The 12,919-nt window shown below is 39.6% G+C and overlaps 1 protein-coding gene across 2 annotated transcripts in view; it reads left to right on the plus strand.

Annotated features, from left to right (window-relative positions):
* Nucleotides 1-12,919, plus strand: part of SRBD1 (S1 RNA binding domain 1) — a 231,216-nt gene that overhangs the window by 4,874 nt on the left and 213,423 nt on the right. For both annotated transcript variants that reach the window (XM_060026693.1, XM_060026692.1), the window contains exons 2-4: nt 293-372; nt 1,163-1,340; nt 7,640-8,026. In XM_060026693.1, coding sequence (XP_059882676.1) covers nt 293-372; nt 1,163-1,340; nt 7,640-8,026 — 645 coding nt within the window. The remainder of the gene's footprint in view (nt 1-292; nt 373-1,162; nt 1,341-7,639; nt 8,027-12,919) is intronic.

A 12,919-nucleotide genomic window follows, 5' to 3' on the forward strand; every position in this document is an offset into this window, starting at 1 on the left:
TCTAAAAAATGAAGAATTCTCACCCTACAGGAACTTATATGTTTCCAGAGATGGCCCATACTCATCAGGCTTTTGAAACCATGGGAAGGCTGTTAGCTGCCCTTATAATTGGCAGCCACATAGGAGGGGAAACAAGTGTTTAGGCTTGTGAATGACTGTCATTTTCCCCCGTGACATTTTCTAGCAGCAGAGGTATTGGAGTGTTAGTTTTGAATGGCACATCATTTTGTAGAGAAAATAAGTGATCAGTGATTTAAATCACACTAATTTCATGTTGTATTTCTTCTTTTAGATGTCATCATTGCCAAGAAGAGCAAAAGTGAAGGTCCAGACTGTGGTATCCAAAGATGAATTCTCTTCCTTCTCTGAGTTGTAAGCATACTGGTTTCATATGGGGTGGGAGAATGATGTGTATTTTAAGGCGATGCATTCTGCCATTTACTAACTTCTGAAGTCATTTGTGTTGAAGAAGGCTGTGTCTTTTTCATTCATTTATGTAACAAATATTTATTGAACTCATGCTGTGTCCCAGGCTGTGTTTAGGTGTTGGTGATAAACTATTGAACAAGGAGAAAGTGACCAACTAAATATAAAATATATACACTAGAATATAAGGTCCATGAGGGCAGTGGAGTTTGTTATATTCCTTTAGAGCACAGTTTCTCAACTTCAGCACTATTGACCAGATAATTCTTTGGTACAGGGACTGTTCTTTACATTGTGGGATGTTTAGTAGCATCCCTGGTCTCTACCCATTAGTTGCCAATAGCATCCCCTCCCCCACCTCAGTTGGGACAATCAAAAATGTCTTTAGACACTGTTTAAAAATGGAAAACCTCACTATGACTATGGTGTGACATGACCCACTTATTACTTAAGGTAATACATGATTTCTTATGTTTTGAGTGTACAGGTGCGTGTATTGGTTAGGTGAGAGGAGAACGGAGGGAGACCTGTGATTTATAATGTATTGGAGGGTGTTTCTGGTCAACTCTCTTGCTTTAGTTCTTAGCAATATCTCTTCATATTCTGTGTTCACATCACTCCATTTTATATTAAACGCCTTCTACCTTATTCTTTTTTCAAAAAACATATATCTCTTTTTCACCTTTAACATTTGGCTTCATTTTTTCTGGAAATTTTTCTATTGTTTTACTTTTAGATCATCTGCCTCTGAAGATGACAAGGAGGATAGTGCCTGGGAGCCCCAAAAGAAGGTCCCCAGAAGCCGTAAGCTGCCTGTTTCCAAGGAATCCAAACTGAAGAGGGCGCCACGGGTGAAGAAGAACACCCTACAGACCAAAGATGGCTCAGAAGGTGTGGCTGTTAAGGAAGAGCTGGTAGGTGCTTTAGCTGGATAGAAGGAACACTGCTGTGCCTTCCTAATTAGTGATGCTACTTTCTCCCTACATGGATTAGGACAAAGCAGGTAAATGGCAAAAACTGCAGGGCAATGGTGCCTTCTGCCAGGGGCCTTAATAATATTTACCATCAGATCCACCGTGTTGGAGCAGAAGGAATATTTATCAACTGGCACATATGTATATCGTGCTGTAAGCAAACACTGTGGCTACACCAATCTGGATTAAAAAAACCAACAACAATAAATTATAGGCTCTGTTGCAGTACCGAAAGGATTATGCATTTCCAAAATCATTCACTGTGGTATTCCTTTAAATAACAGCTTCCCTAGTTCATTTAAAAGAATACTCTTTTAATATGCAGTGGATGCGTGACTTCCCAGGGACTCATTTATCGTGTATAGAGGGGACATTACATCGTACCTTGCTGTACCCTTGGATAGGACATTTGAATCGATCTTTTCTCCTATCAGCCAGCACCTCTGTTTCTTCATCTTTGCATGCAAGCTTTTCACTGAACACACTTTTAGTGGGTGGGTGGGTAGGCTTTATCTATAGCTGAGAAAGTATTGACTTGTTGGCAGAATTTGGAGGTTTTGTTGAGCATGGCATAGCTGCACTTAAAAGTAGCTTGACTGCCTAATTAGGAAATATCTCTTAGTTCCGGGGTTCTTTGTATTGGGGTCACAAACCCTTTGAGAATTTGATTATAGTTATGAACCTTCTCTTCAGTAAAATGTACACATAAGTTTTAAAGTATGGTTCAAGAGCATACAGCTTAAGAACCCTTGTCATGGTGACTTCTTGATCCTTCCCATGGTGCTTGGTATATGTATATTTCTTTTAAAGGGAAAAAGGGAATTCACATAGAAAGTCTCTCACTTAAGAGATATTCCACAAGTTTTTTGGCTCAATCAAAGCACATAGAGCATGTTAGACTATTTCATTTCATTGGTTTGGCATCTTGTTCTTGTGTAACCACCACCAAACAAAATAATTGAAAACCCTAATTAGGTGGAGCTAGAATTGGTTTTGGGTGGAGGTAGAATTGGTAGCCTCTTAATAATTTAAAAATCTATGGTTAGCAAACATTGTAGACAAAATCCATCATTACTCAGTCTCTTCCTCTCCATGTTGCTGTAATTTGCCAGTCCATTGGCCATTCCTCTTCATTCTTTGAAGACTTTAGCTCCTGCTTTGTATCTTCCTCTCTGCATCTTCTTTCACTCTTCTCAGTGATACCCTCCTCCACTTGGATGAGCCTTCTAATACCCTGTGTTCCTGGTTCTTTAACCTCCCCACCTCCAGTGCCTTTTTCTTCTTCTCTGCCTTCACCACACCTCTCATGAGCTCAACCTGAATCTTGTCATGACCAGAAACTGTGCTACCGCTGACATTTCTTTCCCTCCTATCTCACTTTTGTACCATCAGCTCATCATTTCCTGTTTTTCCAGCTTACTTGCTCAGGTGCCCTTACTGCTGTAATTTTGCAAATTTGTCACAACTTCTCATCAGTAGTTCTCAGCCTAGGGAACTTGAAAAAAAAAAAAAAAAAAAACCAATGCCCAGGCCCCTTTTCCAAACCAATTAAATCTGGAAAGAATTTTGGAGGTAGGCCTTGGCACCAGTGGTATTATTTTCTTAAAGCTCCTCATGTGATTTTTATGTACAGCCAGAGTTGAGATCCATTACCTAATTCTTTGACTCTAGGGCTCTGTCATTGTCCATCAGCCCTTTTCTTTTCCTACCTAATCTAGCCTAGATTACATAATCACTTTTTATTGAATAGTCTCACCATTTTGCCCTTCTTTTATTAGATCCTACATGGCTGATTAAACCCCAGCACTGGGTGAGCCATAGCCTTTCCTGCCTGCACTGAGCAGCTAACCATTGCAGGAAACAGTCTCACCAGTGGCCTAATTTGTTTTACTTTAGATTCATAATCTCAGACCTCAAAATTGCATCAGAAATATCTGGTAACCCCATTATTTTTCTTCAGCAGGTTTGTTTTTCCACCTTTTTCTCTTTTCTTAAACTTCCTGAATTCCTTTCTCTTCTCTCACTCAGCTGATGACATTGCCTTTTATTTATTTGAGAATATATGAAGTTTCCAGTTTTCTCACGACGAAGCTATCTATATTTGTGTTCACCTTCTGTCCTATTGCCATGGAGGAAATGTCATTCCTCCTACCAAGGATTGGTTCGCCGCTTGGGCTTAAGATCTCATCCACTCTTGTGCAAGGTCTCTGTTCCCTCTGTCATCTCCTTTCTTTTCTCTTGTCAACTTTTCTTCCTCAATTGCTACAAAGTATAAAATGCTGTTTTACATCTAACTTTTAAGAAGGCTTCCCTTGACTCCATATCCCTTTCCAGCTATCTTTCAAGCTCACACAATACAACACAAGGTCAAGGCCAAGGCCTGCTGACTGATTCAACTGGTAAAGATATTTACAGTGAGCCACTTTTTTGATCTAGACAGTTTACGACTTTCAGAGATAGCAAAAAGAATGGTCAGATTCTTCCTGGAGTTCTGGGTTTAGTTATAGGCTACATAATTACCATTTGAAATGTTAAGAGTGATTAAAAAACCCATGAAGGCAAAAGATAATGAACTGTGATTTTTCAGTGTGTCAAAGATTCAGGTTAAATATAAGGAGGAAAAATATTTTCATAGCTTATTAAACTTGAGTATGTCACTGAGGAAGGCTGTAGAATCTTAGAAGCTTTAAAAATGGAGAGTTATTTCCATATTTTTGTTTGTTTGTTTATTTTATTTTTGGCTGCATTGAGTCTTCGTTGCTGCACACAGGCTTTCTCTAGTTGCAGCGAGTGAGGCTACTCTTTGTTGTGGTGCACGGGCTTCTCTTGCTGCGGAGCACGGGCTCTCGGCGCGTGAGCTTCAGTAGTTTAGGCTCACGGGCTCTAGGGTGCAGGTTCAGTTGTTGTGGCACATGGGCTTAGTTGCTCTGCGGTATGTGGGCTCTTCCCAGACCAGGGCTCGAACCTGTGTCCCCTGCATTGGCAGGCGGATTCTTAACCACTGCACCACCAGGGAAGCCCTTTCCATATGTTTTTGATCTGTGTTTTGATCTAAACATGTTTGGATTCACTTTTCTCAAAATTTTTGGTCTTTGGAATCCTTTACACTTTTAGAACGTACTGAGGACCCCAAGGAACTTTTGCTAAGTTGGGTTATATCTGTAAATATTTACCATATTAGAAATTAAAAATGAGAAAATATTCATCAATTAAAAAAATAATAATCCTATTACATGTTAATGCAAATAACATGTTTTAATGAAAAATAGGTATATATTTCCCCAAACAACAAAAAAATTAATGATAAGAATGACGTTGTTTTACATTTTTGCAAATGTCTTTAATGTCTGATTTACTAGAAGATATTTGAAATAAAAAAGAAATCCCAGCCTCCACACAGATGTGTATTTGGAAAAGGGAATGGTGTTTTAATAGCCTTTTCAGATAATTGTAGATATTATTTTATACTATACCAAAACTCAGTAAGTGGTAGTTTAAAAGGTTTCATTGTGGAATCTGTAACCATACTATATTCTATTACATTAAAATCCATTGGTCTGTGTTGTTTGAATGGCTCTTTTACCTATGCATGATTTTGTAACCTTATATGTTGGTCATTTGGAAAATACTGGTTCACTAATTGATTTACTGTGAGACAACCACTGCACGTCAGTATGCATTGGCCTGCAGCAGAAGTGCTTTATGTGTACATTTGTGCTTTATGTACATTTCAGTACAGACTGTGAAAAAGATGTGCTTTCAAGGATTGAAATTTTAAAAATTAATAACTTTTACTGCTTCATTCTTAAGTGAAGCTGACCTTGTTTTATTGCAAGTGTGTGACAGTGAAGGGAACAGTGATTTCTAGTACAGCTTGGTGCCACTGCCTTGTTTTTTTGCTGCCATTGCTCTTGCACCATCAGTGAAATGTCAAACAGTGCCTTGGCATTATTATGAAAATAGTTGTGACCTTGCAGACCCCCTGAAAGGGTCTCAGGGGTCTATGAACAACACTGAGAAACCCTAGGTATATTTTGCTTGAAGACTCCAGAGAAGATACCTTTAAGTGTCTAATTTTTGACTGCTGGCTTTTCTTTTTTTCCCTCTTACTTTAAACCCCCCACCTTTAGTCATTTTACTTTTTCTTTATTTCTTCATCTACTTCCTTTTCCCTCTCCTGGGAGGTAGTCTGGGTATGGTAGTCATGGTAATGATGGTGGTAACAGCAGATATTTGATTGCTTACCGTTAGCCCGGTGACATGTTCAGCACTGCATTTGCATGATATCACTTAATCTTCACAACAATCCCTTGAGGCAGGTGCTTTAATTATCCTGATTTTATAGACCAGAAAGCCAAGGGGAGAGATGTTAAGTGACTTGCTCATGGATCACAGATAGTAAGTAATGGAACTGGGTTTCTAAGTCAAGAACATGATTTTGTCAGCATTTCAGGAACCAATATATCTCTCGTGGGTGTTTTTACATCAGCCATGCTCATAAGAGTGGTGTATAAAACCAGAGTGCTGGTTTAATAATTAATAGTTTGATATAACCGTCGCAAGGAGTTAAATTCTTATGACTAGCACTGTCTCTCGTTGGAGGCTGAAGTAAGTAGGGAATTAAATAATAGTCAGAAATTTACCTGATGAGCATGGGCTCCGAATAGGAGAATTAGATAAATATTCATTTGGGTTTATTGAATCCCTTCTGTGGTCGAGGTACTGTGCTTGTCACAATGAGAACTGAATGTTTTAACTGCATGAGTCTAAGGTAATCTGATGTATCCATCTCACAGGAGGGCTGTCTTAACCATTGGGAGCAAATTACTCAGAATCTGTTTGCTAACCTTTCCTCTTCTTTGTATGTTACTTAGAATGCTGATTGTATTTGCTTTCTACAGTTCTCCTTTTTCTGTTCCTCTAGGGCTGACAACTCTCTGTATGATTGACACATTCTTTAGCTATGTCAATTAATTTGATCAGGTTATTATCAACTCTTATGGACTTGAGGAGGCATTCTATTTTTATACCTCTGTTCTTATCTATTATGTTCCAATTAAAAATGTAATACTTGGAGGGCTATTTAATGTATTATATATCATTTCCAGGTTAGGTGGTGGTGGGTGGGCATTAGGATGGAGGAGGTGTGCTCTTTATTATAGTTCCCAGTGTTTTCAGTAGTCAGTAATTATGGAAAATTATCTGATAGGAGAGAAAATTCAATATTGACTGAAATTTAGTTTGGGAGCAGTTCTTTTGTTTGAGTTTGTGCCATCTACATCACTTAGGTAACTAAAAACAGGCTAGCTTGTGAAATTGTGAACTCTGTGGGGCAGGGTCTGTATCTTATTTACTACTCTAGTCTCAAAATGAGTGCCAGATGTCATTGCTTCACACCTGAGTTGTCACCTGGGGGGAGGGGTGGGTGGTGCAGAGAGTAGCCCTTGGACACCTGCATGTACTGCTCTGCAGCCTCTTACTAAGGAAAAATGCCTGGTACTACCCTGCTGTCCTGCCATGTTTTGTGTTCTCTTTCTGCGTAAATTGGTGGCAGGTGTAGCATGTTGAGTTTTATGAACCTGTGAGTGTTACTCTTCTCCCTCTAAAGTGTTGACTTTTGCAAGTTTTAAATCTTGTTTTTTCTGCCAGGTGTACACCTATTCTCCACTTATTTAAAAAAATTAAACCTTCACCTGCAGTTGTGAAAATAATACAGAGAGATATCATGTACCCTTTATCACATTGACCCCTATGGTCACGTCTTGTAAAACTATAGTTAAATATCACGCTAGGATATTGACATTGATAAATCCACTGATCTTATTTAGATTTCTCCAGTTTTATTTGTATTCATTTATATGTGTGTATGTGTATGTGTATATTTAGTTCTGTGCAATTTTACAATATGTGTAGGTCTGTGTGTCCACCACGCAGGACAGTCCTATCACAAGGATCCCTAGTATTGCCCTTTTATTGTCATACCTACCTCCCTCCCAACCTCCACCCCCATCTCTGACCCCCAATAACCACTAATTTTTTCAGGAATATTGTATAAATGCAATCATATAGTATGTAACTTTTTGAGATTGGTGTTTTCCCTCCACTCAACATAATTTCCTTGAGATTCTTCCAAATTATTGTGTATGTCTACAGTTTGTGCCTTTGCATTGCTGAATAATATTCCAGAGCCATTGGTTTTTATCATCTAATTCTTGTGTGATCTCTTTGTGATTTGATAGGATAGCTCTGTGCCTATTGCTGATGTTGATTTGGAAGACAGAAAAAATAAATTGGAGACTGTGCAAACTCTGAAAACAGCAAAGATGAAACGGAAAAATTCAGCTCAGTCACCTTCAGCTCGGAGGACCAAAAAGCTGAAAGCTGATGAAGAAACCAACAAAGCCAGCGGCTTAGAGAGCGGGAATAACAGCACAGAGACACCGTCCACAAGCACCACGTGGGAAGGTGGGTGCAAGAAGGAGGAGAGTGAAGACGACTTCACATGCAGTCAGTCCCCTCTGAAGAAAGTGAAGACGGAAATGTGTCCTCAGGGGCAGCCTGTCAGGTTTCCAGCAAATGCCAACAATATTAAGGAGGAGGTGGAAATGAACTGGGACATAGTACAGGTATGTGCAGCCTCTTTCTGTCACTTCAATTTGTTTGATTCCTTTCTTTTTGACTGGGATGGGGCTAGGGAAGGGCTGGGAGTTTTCAGTTCTCTTTTCACTTTTGCCAGTGGTCTCTGGAGGCTTTGCCCACTGGTTCCTTTCCTGGGTATGCAGTTTGGTATTATTGCTTATTGTCATCAGTTCTTTAGCTAAAAGCTGTGACCTCAGGCAAGGTAGATCTCCGCCTTGGTGTTCTAGTGAACATGTCCTATACAGACAGATTGCATCAACAGATTGGGCCCTCCTAAGTTCCTTGTTAAGTTTTTGCTTTGCACTTGGACTATATTGCCTATAAAAGCAGTGCAAGTTATTGTCATTGACCATTAGTACGTCTGTTAACTCTTAGTGTAATGTTGTAATAGATGACGAACAAGGCCTAGTAATTTCTTAAAGGAAAATTTTATCCAAATTCTAACTTGAGCTGCCATAATTACATTTCTTAATACAGGAGAAATTGGATTTCTCCCAGTTTCTTTGGCTGGCTTTGGGGATGGTAGAGAAGACCTGAAGAGTGACTCTTAAACAGTGATTCTCAACCTTTTGTCTGTCCCAACACTCTGGGAATGGTTCAAAGTTAATCATAGCAGTGCCCCTCTGTGTAAATGGGGATAACCTCCCTCCTTATTGTCTGTCCCATGGTGATTTGATGTGTACTCCTTCCTCTGCTGTGAATTACTGCTCTAGAGCTTAGTGTCTCTGCTGGGTAATACTGCTTCTCAGTCTCGGATTGTCTGTGTGTTACCTTTTTTTCAGAGGAACTTCTTTTTATCCATGCTGCCTTTTCTATTACCTATTAGTTGAACATCACCAGTAATTTTTAATTATGATTTTTCTTCTCTCTGACTTATTAAGGAATAGAATGTTGCCTCATAGCTTTCTTCTCCTTCTTGTTCCTGAACAGTTCAGAGTTTCCTGGAGAAACAGTATAATTAGGCTCCTTTCTATGCCTTCTTTTTCTTTTTTCATTTAGGCCTACAAAGAATTGTTTTAAAAGGTTGGTTCATGGCAGCCTGAATCAGATTCACCCTGAAGCCTTTCTTAACAGGCAGACTCCTTGGTTCCAGTCCAGACCTACAGGGGCAGGTGGATGTGTCCCACTTCCCTTCTCTTCTCCTTTACTTTTAAGCTTACCTCTGACATAGATCTACCTTTAGTAGCTGACCCTGAGCAGGAGGGAGGGAGGGAGGGAGGGAGAGAGGAAGCTTTCAAAGCCCAGGAAATCGCTTGAACTGTGGAAATAAATTTTACAAAAGGAAGTCAAGGGCTACTTATTTTATGAAACTTTGCTTCACACCCCTATCTCCTAATCTGTGTAACAGAGAAAGAGATGAAAATGACGCTACCTTTGCCAGCTGTCTCTTGGTTACAAGTAATAGAAACCTGCTTCTAATGAGCTTAAGCAGAAAAGAGTTTATTACCAAGGACCAGGGTCCTTTCAGAGATGCAAGGGACAAAGTGTGATCGAGTCTCCTAAAGGCCTTGAACCAAAAATTGGAAAACTGAGGACTCGAGGAAGTCATTTTCTCAGTTTTCTCTCTTTCAGAGGTTTCATGATCACCCAGTTTTGCCCCTTCTCTGTTTGTCTGAGTTGTTATTTCCTCTCAACAGACCAGATTTCCCCGCTTCTTCATTGAAGGTGGAAGATGACAGCTCCACAATTCATTTACCATTAGTTTTAGCTTGTGAAGAGGGAGAAGTGTACAGAGAGAACAGGTTCTCAACTGCCAGAGGGTGAGTCGCAGAAGAAGAGCAGCCAGGAGTAAAAGCTTCATTTGTAAATCGGTAGCAGCAGTGTCCATGGTTGTGTTGTTTGAATATCAAATGGAAGCAAGTTTTCAGGTCCTAGAACTATTTTTATGGCCTTTGGCCATACTATTTGGGTAATATGGGTGTGCTTGTCTTTCTGTTCAATTCCAAGCATTTTTTCTCCTCCTCCTTACTGAAAGTGATTTTGACGGCTCAAACAAGCCTATACTCAGAATGTGGCACTCCTTGCTTGTGAGTTGGGAGAAGCGGGTGCCTCAGCTGCCGCCCTCGCTGAGCACCCTGAGGACAACTAGTACGCTCAGCATTTTCTAGATCGGTTTAGGGAAATTGCCTGGGGAACTTTAGGTGTGATTTACATGTTTGGGTTTTTAAAAAATTTACCCAGATTCAGTCATCCTTGTCTAACCTTGAGTTACTTTTACAGACAAGTCTTTTAGTGTATGTGGACTTCCTGTCCTATACTTTTTATTCTCTATAAGCAGGAGAGAGAATCATTCTATCTTAGCACTGTATTCCTGCTTCCAAACATGTTTTACAATAGTGGCAGGTGTTAGGGGGAAAGGGGCTGAGAAGAGCGAGGGTCAGCAATGCCAAGTCAGACAATCAGGAAGGCTTTGAACATTTGAGTGAGGACCAGAGTCAGTGAAATGCCTGTGGTATGCATTTTATCTGTCACAAAATGAAATGTATGTCCAAGTTCTTTGGGGAAGTCGTAACAAGTTCCTAGTTAGTAAGAAATAGTCAATGGAAATTAATTGTATAGGAATTATTATTACTAATTGAACATGAGGGAAATGTCATTTATATTTGCTTCATTTTGTGTGCTGTTCCCCATGGACCCTACCCACCATGACACTTCGATCCTCTAAATGTTTTTTCTCTTCAAGGTGTGTTTCTCATTTCTGAAAAGTCCACAGCTTTTTCAGGAATATCACTGTCTTGTTTGGGGAGGGAAAACTACATTGTCAATACTTAATTTATTTGTAGACTTTACGTAGAAACACACTTTGTGTCTATTTCCTAATCAGGTTTGGCGATCACCAGACTCCTTGAGAAACAACCTACTTCAGCCCTTCCCCCAAGCCACACATGTGTGGTTGCCATTAGAAACTAGTTTTTGTTAAAGTATATTTTATCATTACACAAATATATTGTGAGTACCATAACCTTTGTAAGAATTTTAAGAGGTGACTAGCTACAAGCAGTTTTTGAGAAAATTAAATGCTCCCAAGTGGTGACTGTTGTTATGTAGTGTCTTTATTTTGAGGGGGGTGGGCGTGGAGTAGCCATATAGAATATCTTAGTAATGTTTGCTAAATTAGGGAAGAAAAGCAAGCAAAAACCCCTTTATTAGCCATTTTCCCCATTCTTGCAAGAAGATGATGTGGGATTATATAGGTGAAGAAGAGCATGGGATGAAAGTATAGGGGAAGGAAGAGGGACAGGAAGGAGGCAGGTGTCTCTGAGTTGGCTTTCTCGTTGCACTTCTACACCTAAGCATGCACCATCCGTTAGGTCAACCTGTGTGTTCCAGGAGGGATTAAGGAAAAGAAATTGTATTGGCCCTTTTTATTTTTATAATTTAGCTCGTATTTATTATGGGCTTAAAAACAACTTTCTGAAATATATGTATACATATATGCATATATATATATAAAATTGTACTTAAATATGCAACTCATGAATGTTCAAAATTGTAACCAAAGGGCTTCCCTGGTGGCGCAGTGGTTGAGAGTCCGCCTGCCAATGCAGGGGACATGGGTTCGTGCCCGGGTCCGGGAGGATCCCACATGCTGCGGAGCGGCTAGGCCCGTGAGCCATGGCCACTGAGCCTGCGCGTCCGGAGCCTGTGCTCTGCAATGGGAAAGGCCACAGCAGTGAGAGGCCTGCGTACCACACACACAAAAATAAATAAATAAATAAAAATTGTAACCATTGTAACAAGCTTTCAGATCAAGAAACAGAACATTACCAGCCCCCTACAATCCCTTCATACACTTTTTCAGTCCTCCATCCCCTTGCCTAAAACCACTCTTCTGACTTCTAACAGCATAGTTTTTCCTTTTGCAGTCTTTAAGGAAGCTTGTGTGTGTGGTAAAATAAGTGGTATAATAAAATGAACAGGTAAGGGAAAAGAGAACAGCAGTAATCAAAACTGTTTTAGAAGGGAGGTGTCCAGTTGCTGGTTTGATTTTAAATAAAAAATTATCTGTCAATCTGCTCATTTGAGTGTCATTTAATTTAGATGCTAGTTCTTTTAAAATGCTGCCTGTATGATTAAGGCAATAGTTTAGCTGTTGATACCCAGCAGTTTCCTTTTTTAACTGAGGAAATGGGAATATAGATTTTGAAGGAGGAAATTCTCATGCCACTTGGGGAGAAGGCCATTTTGTTGGAGGTTTTAGACAGTAGAGGACAGTATGAAGGCACCGTGTCTCATCGCAGTTGGATTCAGGAGGAAAAGTAAGGCGATTTGATTAATTTGTATTGATACTTGTGGCTGAAGAAAATCATCTTGCTTTGCACACAAATTTCTGAAAAGGAAATATAGCTTGTGGGACTTTGGGCTATTTACTTAACTTCTTTGGGTCTCAGTTTTTGTATCTGTAAAATGAGTTAATATTGAATATGTAAAAGTGTGTAGAGCATAATAAGCCCTGTACAGGTATTAGCTTAAAACAACAACAGTCACAAAAAGTGTCTGTCTATTTAAGTCTTAGAGGTGAAAAAAATATCGAGACTGCCTTCCTTTTTACTTTACCCTCATTCCTATTCACCAGTTAACTATAAAAATTATTAAAGTAATAAGTGTAATAGTTGAAATAAGTAGTAGTTTAAAAGTAAAAATTTTAGTCGTTCCCTGCCCATCCCTAAAGTTTGATCTCTACTTTTAACGCTTAGCTGTTTCTTTGGCGTTTGCCTCATCTGTCTAAAACACAGATGCTGGGCCCCACCCTAGAGGTTCTGATTCAGTTGATCTGGGGTGGGGCTCAAGAAGTTACAGTTCTAACAAGTTTCCTGATTATGCTTATGCTGCTGGTTTGGGAATCACATGTTGTGAACCACTACTCTAGTCCCCAAATC

This window comes from Delphinus delphis, chromosome 12 (assembly GCF_949987515.2).
Source record: "Delphinus delphis chromosome 12, mDelDel1.2, whole genome shotgun sequence".
Classification (NCBI taxonomy): domain Eukaryota; kingdom Metazoa; phylum Chordata; class Mammalia; order Artiodactyla; family Delphinidae; genus Delphinus; species Delphinus delphis.